General features: G+C 33.2%; 2 protein-coding genes across 2 annotated transcripts; one reads left to right on the forward strand and one right to left on the reverse strand.

Annotated features, from left to right (window-relative positions):
- The first annotated feature begins 9546 nt into the window (after window positions 1–9546).
- LOC124831707 (putative polygalacturonase) lies at window positions 9547–16782 on the forward strand. Its single transcript, XM_088102681.1, has 5 exons — window positions 9547–9989; window positions 15039–15159; window positions 15276–15450; window positions 15598–15668; window positions 15981–16782. Exons 1-5 carry the CDS (start codon window positions 9660–9662, stop codon window positions 16613–16615), a joined length of 1332 nt encoding a protein of 443 aa, XP_087958807.1. The 5' UTR covers window positions 9547–9659; the 3' UTR covers window positions 16616–16782.
- A 1442-nt stretch (window positions 16783–18224) lies between these two features.
- Window positions 18225–19182, reverse strand: LOC124831711 (uncharacterized). The gene has a single exon (XM_047305787.2). It carries the CDS (start codon window positions 19054–19056, stop codon window positions 18523–18525), a length of 534 nt encoding a protein of 177 aa, XP_047161743.1. The 5' UTR covers window positions 19057–19182; the 3' UTR covers window positions 18225–18522.
- Window positions 19183–22410: the final 3228 nt, after the last annotated feature.

The following is a 22410-nucleotide window of genomic DNA, read 5'->3' on the forward strand; positions in this document are numbered from 1 at the left end:
ACAATAAAAATTATACCTTACTTGATAATTAACAATTCCTCATATTCATTCATCACATAATCAACTATTCATATCATCTCATCCATCTAACTTGTTGATAGGGGGAACACAGTGTTAGCTAAACCCTATCCCTTTGATGTTTGTTTTTTATGATGACAACACATTGATAATAAAACCTCATGTATGTGTATTGTGTTATGTGTTGTATGTGTTAATGCTTACTGTGAAATATGCACATATTGTGTTTTTCATATTTGTTGACATATTATGTTGATTGTTGCATACTATTGTGTTTGTGAAATGATCATACTGTGTATGCACAATATATGTTTTGGTGATATAAAAACAAATGCACAAAAGCATATTTGAATGACTAAATCGATTATAGTGGTGTGATAATCAATTAAGGTCATCAAACAGCTTGAGTTTTAAACTGAGGCAAAACAACTAGTTTTCAATCAATTACATTAGTTGGTGAATCAATTAAAATTCGTGTGTTTGCACATATCTTTTTGAAATGACCTGTGATGTGTTTTGAGAAATAAAAGTTTTCAAAAATCTTCTAAGTGTTAAAGATTAATCGATTACATGGTTTATGTATTCAATTAAGTTCGTTATGATTTGAAAACATACTTATGCTTGTCATAACTGCTATAACGGTCATATTTTTAAATATGTTTGACCAAGCATTTAATGAGAATCAATTGCATTAATTTTATATTCAATTAGGAGCTTAATTGGTTGTAATTTTGTTACATGTGTTTAACATAACCGATTACATTAATATGTAAATCGATTTGATTTGCGTCAGAACTGATATAAATTATGTATTTCTGCATTGTTTGATTTTTTGCAGAACAATTGATAATTACACTTTCATATTTGATTGATTTTCCTCTAAGAAGTTTTACAGATTGATCAAAGGCTCCAAGAATCAAGAATGAGAAGTGGTTTACAAATCTTGAAGCATTCTTGAGAAGCACACATGACTGAACTAAAAAGGTTGAGCGGTTATGCACAACTGAAGGTGCATTTTGTTTAATCAGGTGAAGAAGACTTGTAATCTTTGATTTGTTGATCCCTGTACGTGTGGCATCAAAAAGAAGAGTGGTGTACTCTTGAGTTTGAGAGTGGATATCTCAAAGGGGTTGTTGCGGCAAGAGCGGGGTAGTTTTGTGTTGGCAAGTTTTGTTGTTGTATATTTGATTGAGAGTTTGAGGTGTTTACATTTGAGAGTTGCTCTGTAAAGCATGGGTTGTAATACTCTGATCATTATAATGAATTACTCTCCGATCTAAGGTTGATTGGGAGGGTGATTGGATGTAGGCACTGAGGCCGAACCTGTATAAAAATAAGTTTGATTTTCTTCTCCCTATCTCTTTACATTTGCGCATACATTATATAATTGTTTTACACGCATACTGTTTTCATAACACACCATTGCTTAAGACACAAGAAAGGTTTCAAGAACCATACCATTTGCGAAAAAGATTTGAAAAGTTCTATTTTTTATAAAACATCAATTCACCCCCCTCCTTCTTCTTGGTGTTGAAAAACAAAGCTCATCAATTCTAACAATTGGTATCAGAGCTGGTTTTCAAGAATTTTAACATTTTGGTATAATCGATTGTTGGATCCTGAAATTACTTTTGTTTCTCAAACCTTTGGTGAAGGTGCATCCACAAATAGACCACCTCTATTTGCTGGCAAAAGTTATGCTTTTTGGAAAAATAAAAATGCAAATATTTCTTGAGTCAGTAGACAAAGGTGTTTGGGATGCTACTCTCAATGGACCTTTCGAACCCACTCATGTGATTAATGGAAAAATTGTTTATAAGGGGAGCCTAGTGTTAGCTAAACCCAATCCCTTTTATGTTTTTTTTGATGATGACAACACATTGATAATAAAAACACATGTATGTGCATTGTGTTATGTGTTGTATGTGTTAATTCTTACTGTGAAATATGTGATGGACAAATTTATGAACACCAAATTATGATGTCACAAACTTGTTTTTCAATCGGCAAGTATGACCGAATCGTTCAAGTAATAAACTTGGTAAGACCAAGTATCGTTCTTCCCAAAGGACTCACGGCCTAGTTTAGTTGTGTGGGTTACTGATTAGTTAAGACTTAAAGCCAAAATATTTGGATTTTTATATATGCAAAAGACGAAAATTAAATATGTATGCATGAAGTTTTTTATCAATGGCAAAAAGCAAAAGATAAACACTTTCAATGAAATAGATGTATGAATATGTTGTTGGGGGTCAATTTCATCTTATCCACTCTCATATATTTTAGGAATTCAACATTCAAATCATCATTGTTAATGCCACTCTCTAAAGTACCTTTCTAGAAGGCTTCTCCCTAATCACGAGTTCATACAATTCCTAGCATTCCTAATGATCAGTTCATAAGTGCAGGAGCTTAACGACAACCAATATCATATTGGGAGAAATTCCCCGGATCTAGACTTCCCCGTACATGCCCGTATCGACAAAACCAATAATCATGCATCGAATGAGTTAAACAATGCAAGCATTAAGCAAAGAGGAAAAACCCTAACTAATGATGAAAGAAAGCATAAGTCTTAATTAAAAGATGTAAAAACAGATTCCATATATGAGAGCTTCAAAAGATTACATTGATTCCCCAACAAACATACAGAGTTTAGTTCACCATATTCATGGTGAACCTAGATGAATTACAATGAAAGAATGAAAGATAAAACCCTAAAAAGGTGAAGAGGAAGCCTCAGCATCCAAGATCCTCCTTCAAAGGGGTGGAAGAGAGAGTGTTTGCTTCGTTCCAGCCAAAGATACCTAACCCTAGGAAACCCTAAAGCTTAAATACCATTCGTAAATTACAAAAACTTAGGTCCAAGCCCATTAAAGTGCCGCTCAGCGGTAAAATACCGCTCAGCGGTAAGTGCATGTCTTGCTTTCTCCCCTCAGCGGCCATTTTGCCCCTCAGCGGATCTCCCGTGAGTGCCTGGGTGCCGCTCAGCGGTAAACTGCCGCTGAGCGGTGACTTCGGCTTCTCCTTTTGCACTTTTTGATGTCTTTTCTGATTTCATCTCTCTCCTTCTTCACTTCTTTCACCAAATTCACCTTAAAACCTGCACAATAACACTGAAATCAAGCATAAACCTGTCCAACTCTCTTATTTCTAAAAATATGAAGAAAAGCATGATTTCAAGCTAGTTTCTAAGTATAAAGGTTGCTTTTAGTATCAATTTTAAGCATGAAAATAACAGTTTTTCAACTGTTATCAATATGCACATATTGTGTTTGTCATATTTGTTGACATATTGTGTTGATTGTTGCATACTATTGTTGAATTACTTGTCTTGAAAGAAAGAGTTTTTGAATGTGTTGAACCATTGTATCGATTGGTGAAGACTGAGATACATATTGTTTGCTTGAGGACAAGCAAAGTTTTAAGTTTGGGGTTGTGATAACAGTTGAAAAACTGTTATTTTTATACTTAATTTTGACATCAAAAACACCCTTTATGACTTAGAATCTAGCTTGAAATCATGCTTTTGCTTAAGTTGTGGAAATAAGAGAGTTGGATGGGTTTTATGCTTGGTTTTCCTTGTTTTGGCAGGAATTTAGAAGATTTGGATGAAAGAAGTTGAAGTAATAAAAGGCTGAAAGAAGGCCCGTAGGAAGCCTGGTTTCCCTTTTCTGAGGCCCTAGGCACTGGTTGTCACGTAGCCATGCTTGGTTACCCTCTTTAGGAGCCCTCAACGTCAAAAGTCTCGCAAGGGCGCCTGATTGACCCTATTTTGGGCACTGAGATCCACTCACCTCGTAAGCACGCTTGGACGCCCTTTCCAAGGGCGCTGAGCACCAGTTGGTTATCACGTAGGATGCCTGGTTGCCCTCAGCCAGGGCGCTAAGGGCCAGTCTCTTCGCAGTCACGCCTGGTTGACCTTAGTTGGGGCTTTGAGTGCCAACGACGTTGGCCCATTGTTAAGACCTTGGCAAGTGTACCGAATCGTATCAAGTAATAATAATTGGTAAGACCAAGTATCATTTTCCAAGAGACTCACGACACTAAACAGTCATGTGATTACTTAACTAATTAAGACTTTTAAGAACAATATAGGGTTTTCAATGCAAAAACAATAAATTAAATATGAATGCACTTTTGATCAATTGAAGAAAAACACAAAGGTGAATGAATGATATTGTAATTATGAGATGAGTATGTTGTTGGGGTTTAGATTTCACCTAGTTTACTCTCAATATAAGAATTCATCTTCTTCTGTCAATTGTTAACGTCACTTTCTAAACTACTTAAAACCCGACCCCTCAGCGAAGAATGTATATTCTTAATTACTAAACCACAATCCCTTGCATCCCTAATAATTAATTATGCATTATGATTAGAAGCTTAAGACGACAAACCTTGTATCCCCATCCCCGGGCAATATTGCTTTTGGGAGAAATTCTCCAGATCGTGGTTTCTAGGTATTTTCCAATAACAAAGAAGACCATAAAATCATGTCATGAATGATCAAAACATAACAAGCATAGAGAAAAGGAGAAAATCCCTAACAATCTATGAAATAAGCATATATCAATTAAACCAATTCAAATACATGAGAGTTCACAAGGTTACATCATGCCCCAACAACTAATTGAATTTAGTTCTCCCTTGTCATGGAGAAACTAGATGAACAATGGAATGAGAATGAAAGATAAACACTAAAAACCGAAGAGGAGAGCTTTTGCATCCACTTCTACCTCTAGAGAGTTGGAAAAGTCTGAATTTGTGTCACTTATATCAAAAGATACTCTCTCTAGGACGTCCAAGTCCTTATATACAGCTGAATTGGATCATGGGCCAACATCGTCAGCGCTCAGCGCCCCTACATAGGACGCTCGGGCGAGCTTACGAAAGAATGGCGCTCAGCACCCAAGAAGGGCGCCCAGGCGTGAAACAGTTAAGGCTAGCGCTCAGCGTCCCTTAAAGGACGCTCAAGCGTGAATGCGAGACTCCTGCGTTAAGGGCCCAGAAAAGGGCGCCCAAGCGTCTTGCGACCTTCAACAACCTTCTCTTCTGGTGCTCTTTCTGTCCTTTCTGGGTTCCAACTTCTTAACATTTTAACTCCTATTTCAATTCATCCCAATTTCCTACAAAATCAAGAGAATTCAGTGATAAAATTCTCAAGTATAACCTCAACTCTCTTATTTTCCAAAATAAGCTAAAAACAAGAGAATAAGCAAGTTTCTAAATCAAAAAGGCTTCATTTATTATCAAAATTTAATCCCAAATAATGACGAAATCAATCGTTATCACCCATGATTCAATTTTGATCCATTTAAAGGCTTCTACACACTAAGATTCACATCTTTGGATGGCTGAAGCAAGGAAACATTATTTTCGACCCTCTGGGGGGAGATTGGGCATGCGGGAGCTTTCCTTCTCACTCTCTAGGGATTTCATTCTTTCATTCTTCCATTGTAAGCCAAGGTTCTCCATGACAATAGAGAATTAAACTCATTTGTTGTTGGGGATGACGCAACCTCTAAACTTTCATGTATTTGAATATGATTTAGACATTTTATGCTTCTTTCATTGAATGTTAGTGATCTTCTCTTATTCTTAATGTTTGTTATGTTTTTGCCATTCATGACTTGATGTTTGATTTATTTGAGTATTGGGAAATATCTTATGAATCATGATCTAGAGGATTTCACCAAAAGGAAATATTGCCTAGGGATAGGGATAGGAAGTTTGGTTGTCTTAAGCTTCTTTTCTTAATGTGGAATTGATTATTAGTGATTCAAGGAAATGAGGTCTAATAATTAAGACTAGGCTTTTTACGTCGAGGGATCGGGTTCTAAGTAATTTCGTAAGTGACATTAACATTCCAATGAAGAAGATGAATTCTAATATGCATGAAAATGAAGTAGGTGAAATCTAACCCCAACAACATCATTATCTCATATTATAAACTTCATCCATTCATTCTTGTGTCAAGCCTCAATTGATCAATTTGCATTCATATTTACTTTTGTTGCATTTGCATTTAAACACCAACAAAATAGCTTTTAAGTCTTAATTAATTAAGGTATTACATAACTGTTAATTAACACGAGTCTCTTGGGAAACGGTACTTGGTCTTATCATTATATATTACTTGATACGATTTGGTACACTTGCCAATGAGTTGACACTTGTGCTTATTCTGCACTCCCTCCTCTAGCTTCCTTCCCTCTTGGAAGACCTTTTGACCTTGAGAAACCTTACACAGTCACCAAACCTTCACTGAACCTTACATCAAACACTTGGTGTGCACCATCAAATTCACTCATCCTTTCATTCCGCTGCTCGATTTTGCTGTGCATGACTGCTCTGGCATGAAGTGTGGAGCTTCTTCCATCACCACACTTATATCTCTTACACATAACAGGTTTATTACAAATCAAACTAGTTAAAACATTGATATTTTTGTCAATTCCTATAGATAAACACTTGTTTACTACAACAACCCAATACACTTATTGGTATAATTCGGGTTATAACACAATCGCAAGCAAAGCCCACAAAGACCTTAGGGATCCATGCCAATTGTGTATAGGTGGTAGTTGGAGACAAGGTACAAAATTTGGAAAGAGCTTGTAAGTGTTGTGAATGAGGGAAAAACACCAAACGCGGAGGTTCACAAACAAATAGATGTTAAAAACTAGGTTTAATGTATTCGGAAGTCCCTATTTCTGCGGATTCGTATCAATTGGGTCCTCGTATTCTGAAAGTTCTCAATTGGGTCCCTATTTTGGTAAATTTAAGTCAATAATGCCCTTGTCGTTAATTGTTGTGGACGGCGTTAACTTTCTTGTGATGTGGCATGCTGAGGTGTCCTTTAATTATGACGTGGCACAGGTTAACCAACCAGAACATACCACCTCACGCCTCCTGCCACGTCATCTATATCTTCTCCACAGAAACCTTAATTTCCAAACCCTAGCTACTGTGCGCCGCCACTGCCATCTCGTCGGCAGTTGTCCCCTCAACCTTCGCCGTGAACCTCCATGGTCGTTGCAATTCCTCTGTCACTCTCCTCCTTCGTCAATTACAAGCAACCTACAGAAGATCAAACCACAGAACCCAGAATCACGCATCTACTTCTCGTGCGAGAATCTACTCCATCATCTTCTCCATGGTAGCCACGCGAATCACACATCAACTCCATTGAAGCCGCCACCACGAAATCGCCACCGAACCTGCATACCAGAAATCGCCACCAAGCGCCGCTGTGAAAGTGCCAATCGCGAGTTTTTTCGTTCGCCAGACCTGCAAATCCAAAACCACAGCAGAAACCCAAATTGAAAATCCAATGCCACAACCATGGTTTCTCAATTGCGGCTCTAGCGAACCTGAAACGCAAATCAGAATTTGTGGCACGACACTGCTTCAGCACCATTAACTCACACCTTCCATAGAAAACATAGAGACCCAAATTAGAGAAAATGCAACAGCAATTGAGCGCGAGGTCGTCGTTCAGAGTCGCTTCTTCCTCATCATTTTCAGGCAAGCACATCCATGGAAATTCGCCTTCGTGGAGCAAGCAGGTGCGAACAGAACCCAAAAAAAAAATCCCCAAACTCAATACCTTAACATTCTCAGTCTGAACCCTAACCCCAATATCGCAACAATGAAACTTCAAAACGCATTTGTAGAAAAGAAGCACAACAACCATCCCAGTTCGCAAAAATCAGATACCAATAACCCCTAAAACCCAATCAAAATCAGAAAAGGAAGAGGGGAAGGAAGCTTCCTCCTTGCCCCGCGAATCAGAACGGAGGGATGAAGAAGAAACACGCCCTTGTCGCGTCCCGTCGCGCCTTCGCCGGGCTCTCGTCGCCTCTACCGTCAACCACCGACTACGCTCTTCCAGCGTATTTTAAAATTTAAAATTATATAAATATCCACGTAATAACCTTATACTGTGCCACGTCGTAATTAAAGGACACCTCAGCATGCCACATCACAAGAAAGTTAACGCCCTCCACAGCAATTAACGACAAGGGCATTATTGACTCAATTTTACCAAAATAGGGACCCAATTGAGAACTTTCAGAATACGAGGACCCAATTGATACGAATCCGCAGAAATAGGGACTTCCGAATACATTAAACCTAAAAAATATAAGTGAATCTGCACAATCTAAAATTTGTGAAGACTTGCATTGATGTTTTCTAAAAAAGTGTTGAAGGGTTCATGTTTATCCTAACTTGCAATGCCTAAATAGAAAGGAAGAATTGCATTTATTCCTTTAGCCAACCTTTAATTACAAATATGTTATAAATCTTTTTAGATTTTATTCTTGTTTGAAGACAAACAAATTCTAAAGTTAGGGTGTTTTATAAGTTAATTTTGAGATCAATTTGGCACTTATCTTATTTTGATTCACTCAAATACTTGTAAAAATCACCCCAATTTAACTTGTTTTGCATATTTTGATTATTACACATAGTCAAAGGGAAAAAATAAAGGAAATAGAGGAAATCCAAGCAATTTTGGGAAACCTCTATAGAGCTATACTTTTACTACTAAAGCCACATCTTAGCAAGGTTTTAGAAAAATAGTTGCTCCTCTGTTTTAAAAGACTTTTAGACAAACTTTAGGAAGAGACTTTTAGATAGTTTCTAAACATTTTTCTTTGTAAATGACACTTGTAACTTTTACTTCATATATTTTTAATATTGTTAGCTTACTTAAATATTACAAGTGTGAATTTATGTTTATATTTTTAATATTTAAAAAATATAACATTAAAATAAATATTTTTTATTAAATTAAAATGTAAAGTTAAAATTAATTTATATATTTAGGTGTAGTTATTTGATGTATGTATTTAGAAAAATAAATAATTTAACATGTATAATAAGTTATAATTATTAATTTGGTCCTATTTTTGAAAAAAACCCCGTTACTTCATTTAAAAAAAATAGAATTCAATTAAGTCAAAATTTTAAATATAAAAATTAAATTAAATATAACACACTTCTATTAAAATATTACAAAATAACACCTCATATTACTATGTTAACATTAATATAAGAGAATTATGTAATTAAATTATTTTAAAAAATTAAAAAAAATATTAATTAAATTTTTCAAATGAATTAGAGAGAAAAAAATTAACCTAAAATAAAAGTTTAATATTTATTTTATTCTCTGTTTTGGTGAGTTTTGACTACAGTGATCCTCTATTTTTTGTAGTGTGGTCCAATTTTGTTATTATTGAATAAATTATTAATTTTTGTATTGTATCAATTAATTTTTCAAATAAATGTCAATTAATAAAATTAAACTGAAGATCAAATAATAAATTTTTAATTTTTGTACTGTATCACTTAATTTTCGAAATAAATATCAATTAATGAAATTAAACTATTATTTAATGCAAACTGGCATGTAGCAAAACGACCGTTTTCTCTCATATACTAAGCTTTAACTTTTCTTTTTATTGATTCGAGATCCAAGAAAAATAAAAATAAAACATTCCAACTCACAGATTCTTTTCTCTTTCACACACCACAAGAAAAACCACCACACCCTTATAAATGGCATCACATCACTCTTTGTATGAGCAAACTGCCATCATCGTTCTTCTTCTCCCCATCCCCAAACAAACATGCTTCTCTCACCCTTCCTCACTCTCACTTTCCTTCTTTTCTTCTCTTCTTCTCTCCCTGCGATCTTTTCAACGCCGACATGTTCCAACCTAGTGCCGTTAAGAAATCGCACCGACAGAATCTCCATAACCGACTTCGGAGGCGTTGGCGACGGCCGCACTCTGAACACGAAAGCCTTCCGAGAGGCTGTGTACCGCATTGAGCACCTGAGAAGGCCCGGCGGCACGGTGCTGTACGTGCCTCGAGGTGTGTACTTGACGGAGAGCTTCAACCTCACTAGCCACATGACGCTTTTTCTCGCTGCTGGTGCCGTTATCAAAGCGACACAGGTGAGGTTAACTCTTCAATTTGGATTATCTGTTTGCTCTTTAGTCTTCCCCAGGTCAGGTTAATTCTTGAATTTGGATTCTCTCCCCTATTTTCAGTTTTGTTTTTTTATCTTTAAAAATGTACTAATTTTAATATTTTTAATATTTTAAAAATCATTTTAATATATTAAAATAAATGTATTTTGAAAAAACTAACACAGATTGAAACCTTATACGTTTGAATTGAGTTACTACATTTAATTTTCTTGTCTTTTTTTTTGCGTAAAATGACATTTTCAAATTTCTTACGCAATTTTACATGGAAAATCAGATTAACTTAGTTTTAAATTTCTCATAAATTAAATCATAGTATTTTTAACCACTTGTTAATAAATTTTCATAAGTTTGAGTATCGTAGATTTTATATATTTTTAATTAAACGCCTGTTCTTAATTAGGGTGATGTGACCGTTTGCTTTTGCTGTCTTTAATAAAATATTATAAATTTTTTTAATAAAAAATGAAAATTTGATTATCTTTATAAATAATTTTATTTTATTATAAATCAAATACTAAAATGAAATCAATACAATCTTATCAAAATGTGACATGCTTTTGTGATAAAAGATAATTAGATTTTTATAACTTTACTTTTACAATCTAATTTCATAATTAATATTTTAATTGAGATAGCAAAACCAGACGATCACATCACCCCAAATTGACAACAGAGATTAAAAATATTTAAAAAGTTTGAATACTCAATAAAACGAAATTTTTTAACAAGAATTTGGTTAAAACTACTTAATTTATGAGTAACTTAAACTTTAATTGAATTATTATTTTTTATTTTTTATGTAAAATCATATGAATGATGACTATGCAAAATAACATCATACCGTTTCACTAAAAAAATTAAAAAATTAGTTATTTTAATTAAAATTAATTAAAATTATTCAAATTTAGAGATTTATTATTTAATTACGTTTCTTCTTTCCTTAATTTTATTACATTTGCATGAGGAATTTTGAGAGAATATGTGATTTATTGTGTGGACTAGTTTTTTTTTTAATTTGGGTTTTGTCTACTAAATTAGGATTATGAGAATTAGATAATGTAAAGTAATTTTGTAAGGAATTGTTGAGGATATATTATTTTTAGAAACGTTCGAATGTATTGTTTTTCTTTGATTGAAATTTATTAGATATTCTAAAATTTAGTAGACTTTTGTGAACATATTTTTTTATTTAAATTTTTCTAAAATGTAGTAGGTTTCATAGTTTTTTTTTAAAGATTCTTTTGTAATTTTCGAATTTTACCTATACAAATTTATTTGGAAAAGGTACTTTGTTCTTAGCATTGCTCAACTTTATAATATCATTTAGTTATATTATACAAATATATTTTAAAATTATTGATTATTTGGTAATATGTTTCCTTTTTGTTTAGATTAATTATGTCTAATTTGCTACTATGTTTTCTTTTTGTAAATTATTAAATCATTAATGTGTATTTTTTTTTTTTCTGAAGACTGATTTAATAAATAATTCTTTTAGAAATTCTGACTATAAACACAATAACGGTCTGCTTGGTTAAAATTTAATTTTAAGAAATAACATCATTAGTGCTTTAATTTGTTTAAAAGTTAATAATAAATGTGGTATTAATTATTTCTAAAGCAACTAAACTCGTCCATGTATTAAAACTGTTTGTCTGTGGAGGAGAACGACGCAGTCTAATAAAACAACAATTAATTATTTGATAATATAACTCATTTACGAATTAATTTATTATTTAAACCAGAAGAAATCTCGCATTTTTAATTATATCATCTTATTTTAATTATTTAAAGGTTAAAATTTATATTTATTTTATTTTATTTCTTTAAAAATAAATATACTGTTATTATTATTATTATCATTATTATTTATATTTTATATGTAATTTAGTAATATAGATCATAGATTTGCATGAAAGAGAGGAAAAGAATGTAATTATATTATGTAGTAATGTGTTTGATTATTTTAAGTAGTTGACAACATTTACTATTTTTAAAATTAAAAATATTAAAATTTTAAAATATAATTAAAGATAAAATATAAATATAAATATAAATATAAATATAAAAAACAATATTCCATTACATACGGTTATAAATTAGATGGAATCCCTCAATCGTTTTAAACTTTTCTTCAACGTGCGCTGTTTTCCATATTGCAATTCGTGTGTAAATTTCAGTTGTCTTTTTTTGCTTGGTTGTCTCCCATTTCAGAAAGAGATGCCAGTTATGAACAGATCAGATAACGCTAACCTAGAGACAAATTTAGTCTTGTATAAAAAATTTAAATCAAACCTAAATTCCAAATTAGGATCCGCTATATTACAATAAAAATCTTATTGTTATTATTATATTTATGAAATCTTGATATATTATCTTATTGAGATTAACTATGTCGGTGTATATGTTGGAAGCAGATAAAAACACATTTACACTACTGAAAAGAAGAAAACGATTACACTATTATTTATTAGATATAAATAGTGCGAACAATTTGTGGTACATTATGATACTTGTAGATCAAAACGTGGAGTCTCTAGAGCCCACTTATCACTACAATCAAAGTGATAAAGATCTATATAGTTCTGCAAGCCATCAAATGCCAGCATATTTCACGGAAGCCCCAAAAATTGAATGGTAGAATGTGATACACCATAGAAGTCACTTCCCATTCATGAGAAAAAAAAGATCAGATCAAGGGTTTGAGATTATCTTCTTGTCTGAAATATGTAAGTATGAAAATATAAGAGTATTTAGATAGAAAATAGGTTGCCTAAAACTAGGAATTCACATGAATATAAATTATGGTGGGCCTAATGCTGAATGGATGAAAAATATTGATGGGTCCCTTGTCTGCATAGATGCATGTGCATGATATTTAAAGCATTTACAAGTGACAATGGTTTTGTTGGACAGCTGGTTCTTTCGCATTAGTCATTACTGTTGTTGTCTGTTCTGGATTATTTAGTGAACAATTCAAGCATGATTTATTTGTTTAAAAACTAAAATGTGAAATAAGAGGTATCATGTAAATTGATGTATGTTCTTCGGTCATTACAAGGCTAAATGGAAAGGACCATGTTATCAGATATATGAGAATAATACTTTTTTGCTGACAGGCATAGTTTGCTATACAGTCCCCCTCCCTCTTTATTAGCTAGGAATGTTTTTGTGATTATTATGAAACTTTAATGTTGCATAATATAAATTTTATATTTATTGTTATATTTCTATTTTTACTTTTTTTTAGTTAATTTGTTATTATTTCTTATTTGTATTTTAGATTTAGTTTATATTTCTTTTATTATAAATAGAGTATTATTATATGTGTACATTCAATATAAAGGAAATTAATCTCATACATAGTTTTTACTATATTTAACATAGTGTAAGGTTTTTTTGGAGAAAAAGATTTTTGTTGTCTCTACCACTACATTCGCCACTGTCAGTGGTGACACTGTCTATTGCTGCTGGCGACACTGTCGTCTATCGCCGTTGTCAGTGCTACGTCGTTTAATGTTGTCATAGTCAGAGTTCTAGTTTTGATTAGTGACAACATGGTTTTGATCGTCTTGGTCGTTCGTCCTAAAAATTTTGTCTTTCAACACCTGTGTCTGAGTATTGTTGCTTTTATCCACCGATGTTCCCTATGGGGGAGTCGGTTTCTAGGAGCTTTGATGAATAAAGCACTCCATTCTCTTGAAGAGATAATCTTTCACCTTCACTGTCTATCATCGGTGCACCATCATTTCTATCATTCGTCGTGATAGGCGATATGTTTTCATGTGATCCAATCTAGTTTGATGTCATCCATTATAGGCCACCACCCGATAATGGTAATTTAGTCCCTGCTCTTCGTCGTTGTCTGTTATTGTAGTTCTCATCAGTTACTAAGGGCAATCTAGTCCATGTTGTTTGTTATCTGTCATTATCGGTCATCGTCCACTATTGGTGGTAATCTCCTTTGTCAAAGTCATCTTAGTTGAAGTTTCATGGTTGTCCACCAATGTCCAATATTATTCTCCATAATTTTTAGGATTTCTTCCCCTATTCGTCTATGGCTTCTTTCGTTGCAGTCTCATCTGACCTCCTTTCTATCACCATTGTGTTTGTTAATTGTTCGTCGACCTCTGTTTGCTTATCAACAGAGATTTGCAAAAAAAGATTTATATAGAGCAACTTTTCAGATATGTGGCCTTCGCAAATCATTAATAATTTTGTGTCACCCGAGTGCAAAAGCAGGTATTTTCACTAATATTTTCACTAATTTATTGATTATATTAGTAACAAGCTTGGTACATACAATCTGTATGTACTAGCTTGAGGGGAATTGTTAGTTATATTATCTTTATTTTATATTTTATTTTTAGTTAATTTATTATTATTTTTATTTGTATTTTAGGCTTAGCCCATATGTTTTCTATTATAAATATAACATCCTACGTGTATATTCAACACAGAAGATATTAATCTCATATATAGTTTTCATTTCTTAATAAATATAAACTTGAATGGAAAGAATGTGTCCTGAATTAAGTAGTGGAATGGTAATTAATACTGTAATCGTTGAGAATTAGGAGAGAGAGAAGAGAAAATTAGTAGTAAAAGGAGAAATTGTTTTGTATAATTTGAGATTTAGCATTTGCTACGTGTAAAAGGAGAAATTGTTTTTGAAGGGTTTCCAAACATGCTAAAAGTACCTGACTGATGGTATCAGTTCCAAAGCTTTGTGACTGTTTCAACATTCACTATTAATGCATGGTGTAAATCTATGTAGCTGAACTGTAGCTATCAAGCTCATTTGGCATGTGTATGTAGTAAGGTAATAAATTCATCTGTTTTGCTTCTAGAAAATGATTGGAGTGAATACTTAAAGTCGAGTGGAAATCAAAACTCATCTATTATTCTTTCTAACATGATTTATTGTTTTCTTGATAGGAAAGGAAACATGATAGATAGGAAATCTCTCCTTTTTCTTCCCTAGCACACTCTTTAATGCTCTTCCTCTTTTAGGAAACGGGGCATTGGCCTTTAATTGCACCCTTACCATCTTATGGAAGAGGGAGGGAGCTCCCTGGAGCAAGGTATATCAGTTTTCTCCATGGAGATGGACTTACTGATGTGGTGATCACAGGTGAGTATCAAATCTTTAATATTTTCTGCAAAAGTAAATTAAGGGGGAATGCTCCCTTTCTTGTGCACTTTATAGACAAACTAACATTAAGTGAGCCTTACCCAATCTTTTCATAGGTGAGAATGGGACAATTGATGGGCAAGGAGATGTGTGGTGGAACATGTGGAGGAAGAAAACACTTAAATATACAAGACCACACCTTGTTGAATTTATAAATTCTCAAGATATTCTTATCTCAGATGTCATTTTCAAGAATTCTCCCTTCTGGAATATACATCCAGTTTATTGCAAGTATGATTGAGCTTACAGAAGGAATTTCTTTTTATAGTATTTTCATTTTGTTCATTACAAGTTGCTTGAAACAGAGACTAGAAAGGAAATCAAGAGGTATAGATGTTTTCATGGACTATAATCTCAAACTCTGTTCCTTCTTTGCAGCAATGTTGTGGTTCGATATGTCACAATCTTGGCTCCTCCTGACTCTCCTAACACTGATGGAATTGATCCAGGTAAGTTCCCTCTAAATAACCCACATCTTATGCAAATAGTGAAGTAAAAACTTGTAATAAATAGTCAAATCCTAACGCAACCGATTTTACTCGTTGGTATTGAACTCTTCCTTTACCAGAGAATTCTACCTCGTCTCTTGTTAAACTATTAGATGGAAGGGAAGTATTGAAATTACTAATGTGGTTTATCCTGTTCAGATATATGATTTTATACGTTTTCATGGTGCATGAAATAACAATTCAGCAGCATCAAGTGTCATGTTGTGATTGCCATGAGGTGTTTTATATAATCTGCATAATTTATTTATGCAGATTCAAGTTCAAATGTCTGCATAGAGGACTCATACATATCCACAGGAGATGATCTTGTGGCAGTGAAGAGTGGATGGGATGAGTATGGCATTGCCTACGGTCGCCCTAGCTCCGGCATCACCATCCGGCGGCTGACCGGATCGTCGCCATTCGCCGGCATTGCAGTTGGCAGTGAAACCTCTGGTGGGGTGGAGAATGTGCTAGCTGAACACATCAACCTCTTCAACATGGGAGTAGGTATCCACATCAAGACCACCAAAGGCAGGGGTGGGTTTATCAAGAACATCACAGTGGCTCATGTGTATGTGGAGAATGCAAGGCAAGGAATTAAGATTTCAGGTGGGGTAGGAGGGCATCCAGATGACAAGTATAATCCTAATGCTCTCCCAGTTGTGAAGGGCATCACAATAAGGAATGTTTGGGGAGTGAAAGTTAAGCAAGCAGGTCTGATAAATGGACTCAAAAGTTCCCCTTTCACTGATGTTTGTTTGTCTGTTATAAACTTCCATGGTATGAAAGGACCAAGAGCTCCTCCCAATTGGCAGTGTTCTGATGTCTCTGGATCTGCTTATCAGGTTAACCCTTGGCCATGTTCTCAGTTGAGCAACCAAGAACATGGATCATGTGCCATTTAGAGATTTTCAATCTCTTATAGTTTTGTAATAATTGAGTGTTTCTTTCATTGAATTTTTATACCTATAATCCTATTGTATCACCATGTTTCCAACTAACTGTATGATATCACATGAAAGAATAATCCCTACCTAGTTCAATATTAATAATATTTACCCAAATTCCATGATGAGAATTTGACTTCTGGGTATCTAAACTATGCTTTGGTCTATCATTTTGAATTGATTTTCCAAAAATGAACTTTTCAATTATCTTAAAACTATTTGTTTGGTAAATTTTATATAAACTATTAAACTAAATTAATTAAATAATTAATAGATGTTTTTATTATTAATAATAAATTATGAATTTATCAATCTATTTTGCACTTGTTATTCACTCTGCTTGTTAAATTGAATTTATGGATTATGTACCTATCATCTGGTATTTTTAATATTTATTTCAAAATTTCATTTTAGTAACTTCAATATTAGAAAAATAATTGGTAATATATTAAAAAGATTAAATACATATTTACAATATTAACTTCAACTATTAATTTGAATTGAAAATTAAACTTTCAGGTTTCGTTATTACATAATTTTTCTCACAATTGAACAACTTTAAATATGTTATATAATCAACTTAATAATTTTGTTGAAATCATTAAAATGTTAATAATTATTTTTTAAATTAATTTATAAATTATTCGTAAAATACTTAATATGTCAATTTACAAATTTAGTTATATTTTGTTGTCCAGTCATATTATATGGTCAAGTCATCAATAACTTACTTTGAATTTATGAAATTTTAAAGCTTTATTAGAGTATAAGATAAAAACACATTTGATGGTTTAGAGTCCACCATTGTTCACTTTAGTAAAGATTTATTTGCAAAACAACCATAACAATAGAATATTTCCCTTCAATTATATTTGTTTTATGTTCACATTAGTAAAGATTTACTTACAAAACAACCACAACAATTATATATTTCCCTTCAATGATATTTGTTTTAGGAAGATTGTTGTTCTTTACTTTATGTTTGAATTAAGGTGCATGATCATGTGTCGTTTTATAGACAAAACAAATTCCCTTTTTCTTGAATATGAAGTTAGATATATTAGATAGAGAATATAAAAATATATTTTTCTTCCATGATCAAGTTATTTAATATCCATAAATAGATTGTGGTTTTGTATGGATTTTGATGTCTTTGTCTTCTATGATCTTCCAACAGTAATAATTTCTGATAATGAATATTTGTCTAAGACATCTTTAACAATGTATTTGAGAATTAGAAAATCTCAAATATTATTCACTTCCTTACAGGAGTACCACATATGCAAAGTGCCTTACTGACATGAATCCAATTTTCAATTGTCAAAAGTTTTGTAAAATGAAAACTAATTTTTGAAATGTTAAAAAAAAGTTTTACAAAAATAGTTTGTACTGCAAAAACACAGTTAAACTTCTATTGTGTAGAGTCGTTGTTGATTTCTATGCCTATTTAAGTCTTTAAAATTGGTGTAAGAACTTATTTGGAGTGTATTGCACAAGCTTCTAAAACTCCTAGAACACACATGAACTTTTAGGAGATTTTCGAGATACTCAGAGCTAGCCAAAAAACTTTTAAAGACCAAAAATTAAAACTTATGAGTTCTATTAGTATTAGCAAGTAACATTTCTTACTCATTCTTCATCATCCACCACACCACAAGTGTTACAAACAACCTATTATTCTATCAAAACTCATAAATATCATAACAATATCAAACTTAGTAGATCATAGTATGATACATCATCATACATCTTTTCCACACCTCTATAACAGATGCAAACTTATTTACATACATACATATATTTGTATATGACTACCATATAGCGTCATTATAATCACTCACACAGATTCAGTTACGTCGTGACAATCAGAATAGGTTCAGGAACTTGCGAATCTTCTTGGCGAACGAATTCTCCTCGCGGTGCTGGTGGTGGTGCTGATTCTCGCCGCGGTGATGGTGTTCGCGAAAGGAATCGACGCGCTCCTCGGTCGCCAGAACCCGCGGCTCGGAGTCGGCGTGGACCGTGACCCAGCGCGGATGGATCCGGCGAGCGGCGGCGTTATCAAGGACGATCGCGTCGTTGCCGTAAGGGATCTGGAGGCGGTGGCCGTGGTGGAAGCGGCGGCGGCCGGAGCGGAGTGATATCGGCAGCGCCGAAGCTCGGAAATGGTTGAAGTGGCGGTTGATCGGACGGAAGCGGAGAAATGTAAGGGGAACGGGATCGATGGTCTCAACGGTGAAGGCAACGGTGCCGTGCTCGGTTTTAGGTTGGGGAAGGTTGACAGGTTCGGAGTGAGGTTGGGTTTCGGAAAATGGGTTTTGGAGATCGCGGGCAAGTGTGAGGGTGAGGAGGAAGAGAAAGGAGAAGAAAACGGAAAGGGAAGGAGCTATTGTTGCCATGGTGAAGGACGTGTTTGGCTGTAAATGTGAAACGGCAGAGATAAAAGGGGTTGGGGAAGGAGAATTTTCTTGCTTATGTCGTAAGAATCACGTTGCAGCACCACTTGACTTTCTTCCAGGTAAATTCATCGTCACTGTAATACTTTATTTTATTTTTATATATTTTTAGTTGGTTTTATGGGTGTTGATGTAGATAGGTCCATAAAATAATGAGCCGTATGAGAGAAGGTTATGTAGTTTAATATATTTTTTACTATTAATTAATCATTTTTAACAAATAAAAAACAGTATTAATTTAGGAAGCGTGGGTTGCTGACCTCTAAAAATATGTATTTTATAAGCAATGAAATATTTGAAAACGAAGTAAAAGATAAATAATTGTAGGTGAATAATAACTCAATTGAAATTACTAAGGTTATCATCGAGTGTAATAGTTAATTAGCATTGACTTCCTCAATTTAATTACTGATCACAAATTATTTTTTTACACTAAAAAAGTTGGTTAAAAAATTACATTGTAAGTGTAATAGAGATTTCTAATATTATAATTTTAACAAATAAAAATTCATTTTCATCTTGAGATAATTATACCATCATATTCGTACGAGCTTCTAAATATTGAGTTGGAATTATTTAAGGCTTTCATGTGCATTGTCATGTTCTCACAAAACCCCCAAATATCGTATTAAGATTATTCAAGGGTTTTATACAAAGTAGTCTCACCTATATATCATTCTTATAAAATTTGGACATTTCTCATTCCACCTTCAACCATTTTTTTTCCTTTACCTTTAAATTTTTTAAAATTTCAAACTTATCCTTTATAAAAAAATAATTTAAAATAACTTGTAGCAACTAAATTCAACACTCAAAAACCTCAACAACAACAACTATTAATCACGATCATCATCATCGCGAATCACAGCCCAGGAAATAAAAACTTACATACCAAAAACCCAATCGCAAATTCTAATCGCGAGTCTATCCATCATTGCATAAGATCGAACCACTCGCAACAATCATAGCGAATCTTAGAGTCCAAAACTCAGGCTATCGTGATGCAACCGTGAGAGCAAGCACATTCGCGAGCCTCATCCATTCTCCATTGTGAGCAACTCGCACTTCATCGGACGCACATCAGCAAGCAAAGCACACCGAAAGCGAAACCATGAAACCTAATTATGTTCTCTAATTCGCACATTCAAATCACAAACTCTATGAAAACCCAAATACCTTCACATTCTTCGCGAACTTGCAAAGAGAAAGTTCATAAACATAAAAAGCCCCAAATCGCAACAACCAGAATCGCAAAATCACCGTCAACAAACACCCTAGTGCAACCTTCAACCTGTAAATAAAATACTTGCAGAGGAAAACGAATCAGAAATCTCGTTCCCAATTTGGTTTTCAAAAACCCTAATTTCGTCATTCCTAAATTGAATTTTTAGACATATTAAGGTTGAAGATAATGACGTGGTAGAATGTGGTGACAACTCAACATAATGTGTCACCTCAATTAATTTTAACCATGTTAATCCAATTTAATGACAAGGACCCAATTGCACTAGTTTTTCATATTTAAGGACCCAATTAAGACAAAAAAAAAAGACCTTGAGAAAATCCAACATAAATAGAGACTATCAGAATGATTAAACCATTTCAAAAATTATTTTGTAAAAAAATTTGAAATTCGATAAAAAAATTTTCGAAGGCTTTAATGGATTTTAAAACTTGTTGTTGGATTTTTTGAATGTTTCAACAAATTTTAAAATTTGTTAAAAGATTTTTCAAAAATTTCAACAAAGAAATTCGTTGAAATTTTTTTGAAGGTTTCAATAGATTTTGTAATTCATTGAAGACCTAAACAAATTTCGAAATTTGTCTAGATTTTTAGTGAATTTGAAAATCCGTTTAAGTTTTTAACAAATTTTAAAACTGTCAAGATCTTTAACGTATTTTAAATTTGTTGAAAGCTGCAAATTGGATATAAGTTTCATGCATGCATATGTTTTCCATGAAGAGAAACGTAACTTCTTTTTGTTTGTAATTTCATGGCCTAATACAATAAAAATATCTTCCAAAACATTTAATCCAAAATATTTTGTTTTAATTTATATTACAAAATGTATAATTTAGATAGTATTTTTGAATCTGAATATAATTCAAAATAAACATTTCAAAAAATGTTTTAAATATATAATTCAAAATGTGCTTCTCAATAAGAAAATATATACCGAATTGCATAATTCAAAATTCGTTAAAAGAAAGTGCAAGAAGAGAGGTAATTTGGGACTAGTGTATTTTATGGTAGTACAGGAAGGAGAAGGAAGTGTCGAGAAAACATTACAATAAGATACGATACGTCAGTTAAATGTATACTTTTCTTTATTTACAAAAATCACATGTAGAGTAATCAATTGCAACTTTCCACATTGTAGGTTTAATATATCATTTGGTCTCTACTTTTAAGGATTTGGTTCAAAGTAATCATACCTTTTAAAACATATTTGTTCAAAAATATTCAATCCGGTCCTTTCCACTCATGTCGTTAAAAACATAACGGTGCAAATGTCACTGTGGCATCTTATAAGCACATGGCACACATTAATAGGTGGACTTAAATGATTTTTTAATTTAAAAAAAGTCTCTGTCACATCATCATCACCATCTCCAAACAAACCTTAATTTCTCTCTAAAAAACCCTAGCCACCGCACCATCTAGCGTCGTCACCGCCATCCTTGCCGACAATCATCCTCTCTAACACATCACACACCACCACCAAAGCAACGACTAAGGTTTCTTGGAAATGGTGATGATGACATGGCATTTACACTGTTATGTTTTTAACAGCGTGAACGAAAAAGACTGGATTGAATATTTTTTAACGAAATATGAGATCTTATTGAACTTTTTAAAAAAATAAGATTACTTTAAACCAAACCCCTAAAAGTAGAGACCAAATGATATATTAAACCTTATTTGTATTATATCTATTTCGATCTAGATGACTTTTCTTCAAACATGTAACTTCTTCAAACAAGAGACTCTTCTCATAATTTATACAATTTTACAAGTAAAAGTATTGCCCTTCTCCTTCTCCAAGCATATACTATCTTTCTGTCTCGACGCAAATACAATGTCTTCGTAGAACATAAAACCTTGGTAACTTTCAAACCTACCATCGACTTCATTACCTCCTCAACTTCAAATTTTATCCATTTTATCCACCACAGACAACATAATGATAAAAATAGCTCTAAAATAATAAGTTTAAGACGCAAATGGAAAACGGCAAGAAATAGTACGTAACTACCAATAAGTTATAGGCATTTGTTGAGCATCAAATTGGATCA

The sequence above is a fragment of the Vigna umbellata genome, unplaced genomic scaffold (genome assembly GCF_029865625.1).
Source record: "Vigna umbellata cultivar VRB3 unplaced genomic scaffold, Vumbellata_1.0 scaffold_376, whole genome shotgun sequence".
In the NCBI taxonomy this organism is placed as follows: domain Eukaryota; kingdom Viridiplantae; phylum Streptophyta; class Magnoliopsida; order Fabales; family Fabaceae; genus Vigna; species Vigna umbellata.

Bases quoted from the DNA above. Each gene is read 5' to 3' on its own strand.
- LOC124831711 (XM_047305787.2), bottom strand. From the start codon at position 19,056: ATGGCAACAATAGCTCCTTCCCTTTCCGTTTTCTTCTCCTTTCTCTTC.
- LOC124831707 (XM_088102681.1), top strand. From the start codon at position 9,660: ATGCTTCTCTCACCCTTCCTCACTCTCACTTTCCTTCTTTTCTTCTCT. The intron at 15,160-15,275 runs GTGAGTATCAAA...ATCTTTTCATAG, and splicing joins TACTGATGTGGTGATCACAG to GTGAGAATGGGACAATTGAT. The intron at 15,669-15,980 runs GTAAGTTCCCTC...TTATTTATGCAG, and splicing joins CACTGATGGAATTGATCCAG to ATTCAAGTTCAAATGTCTGC.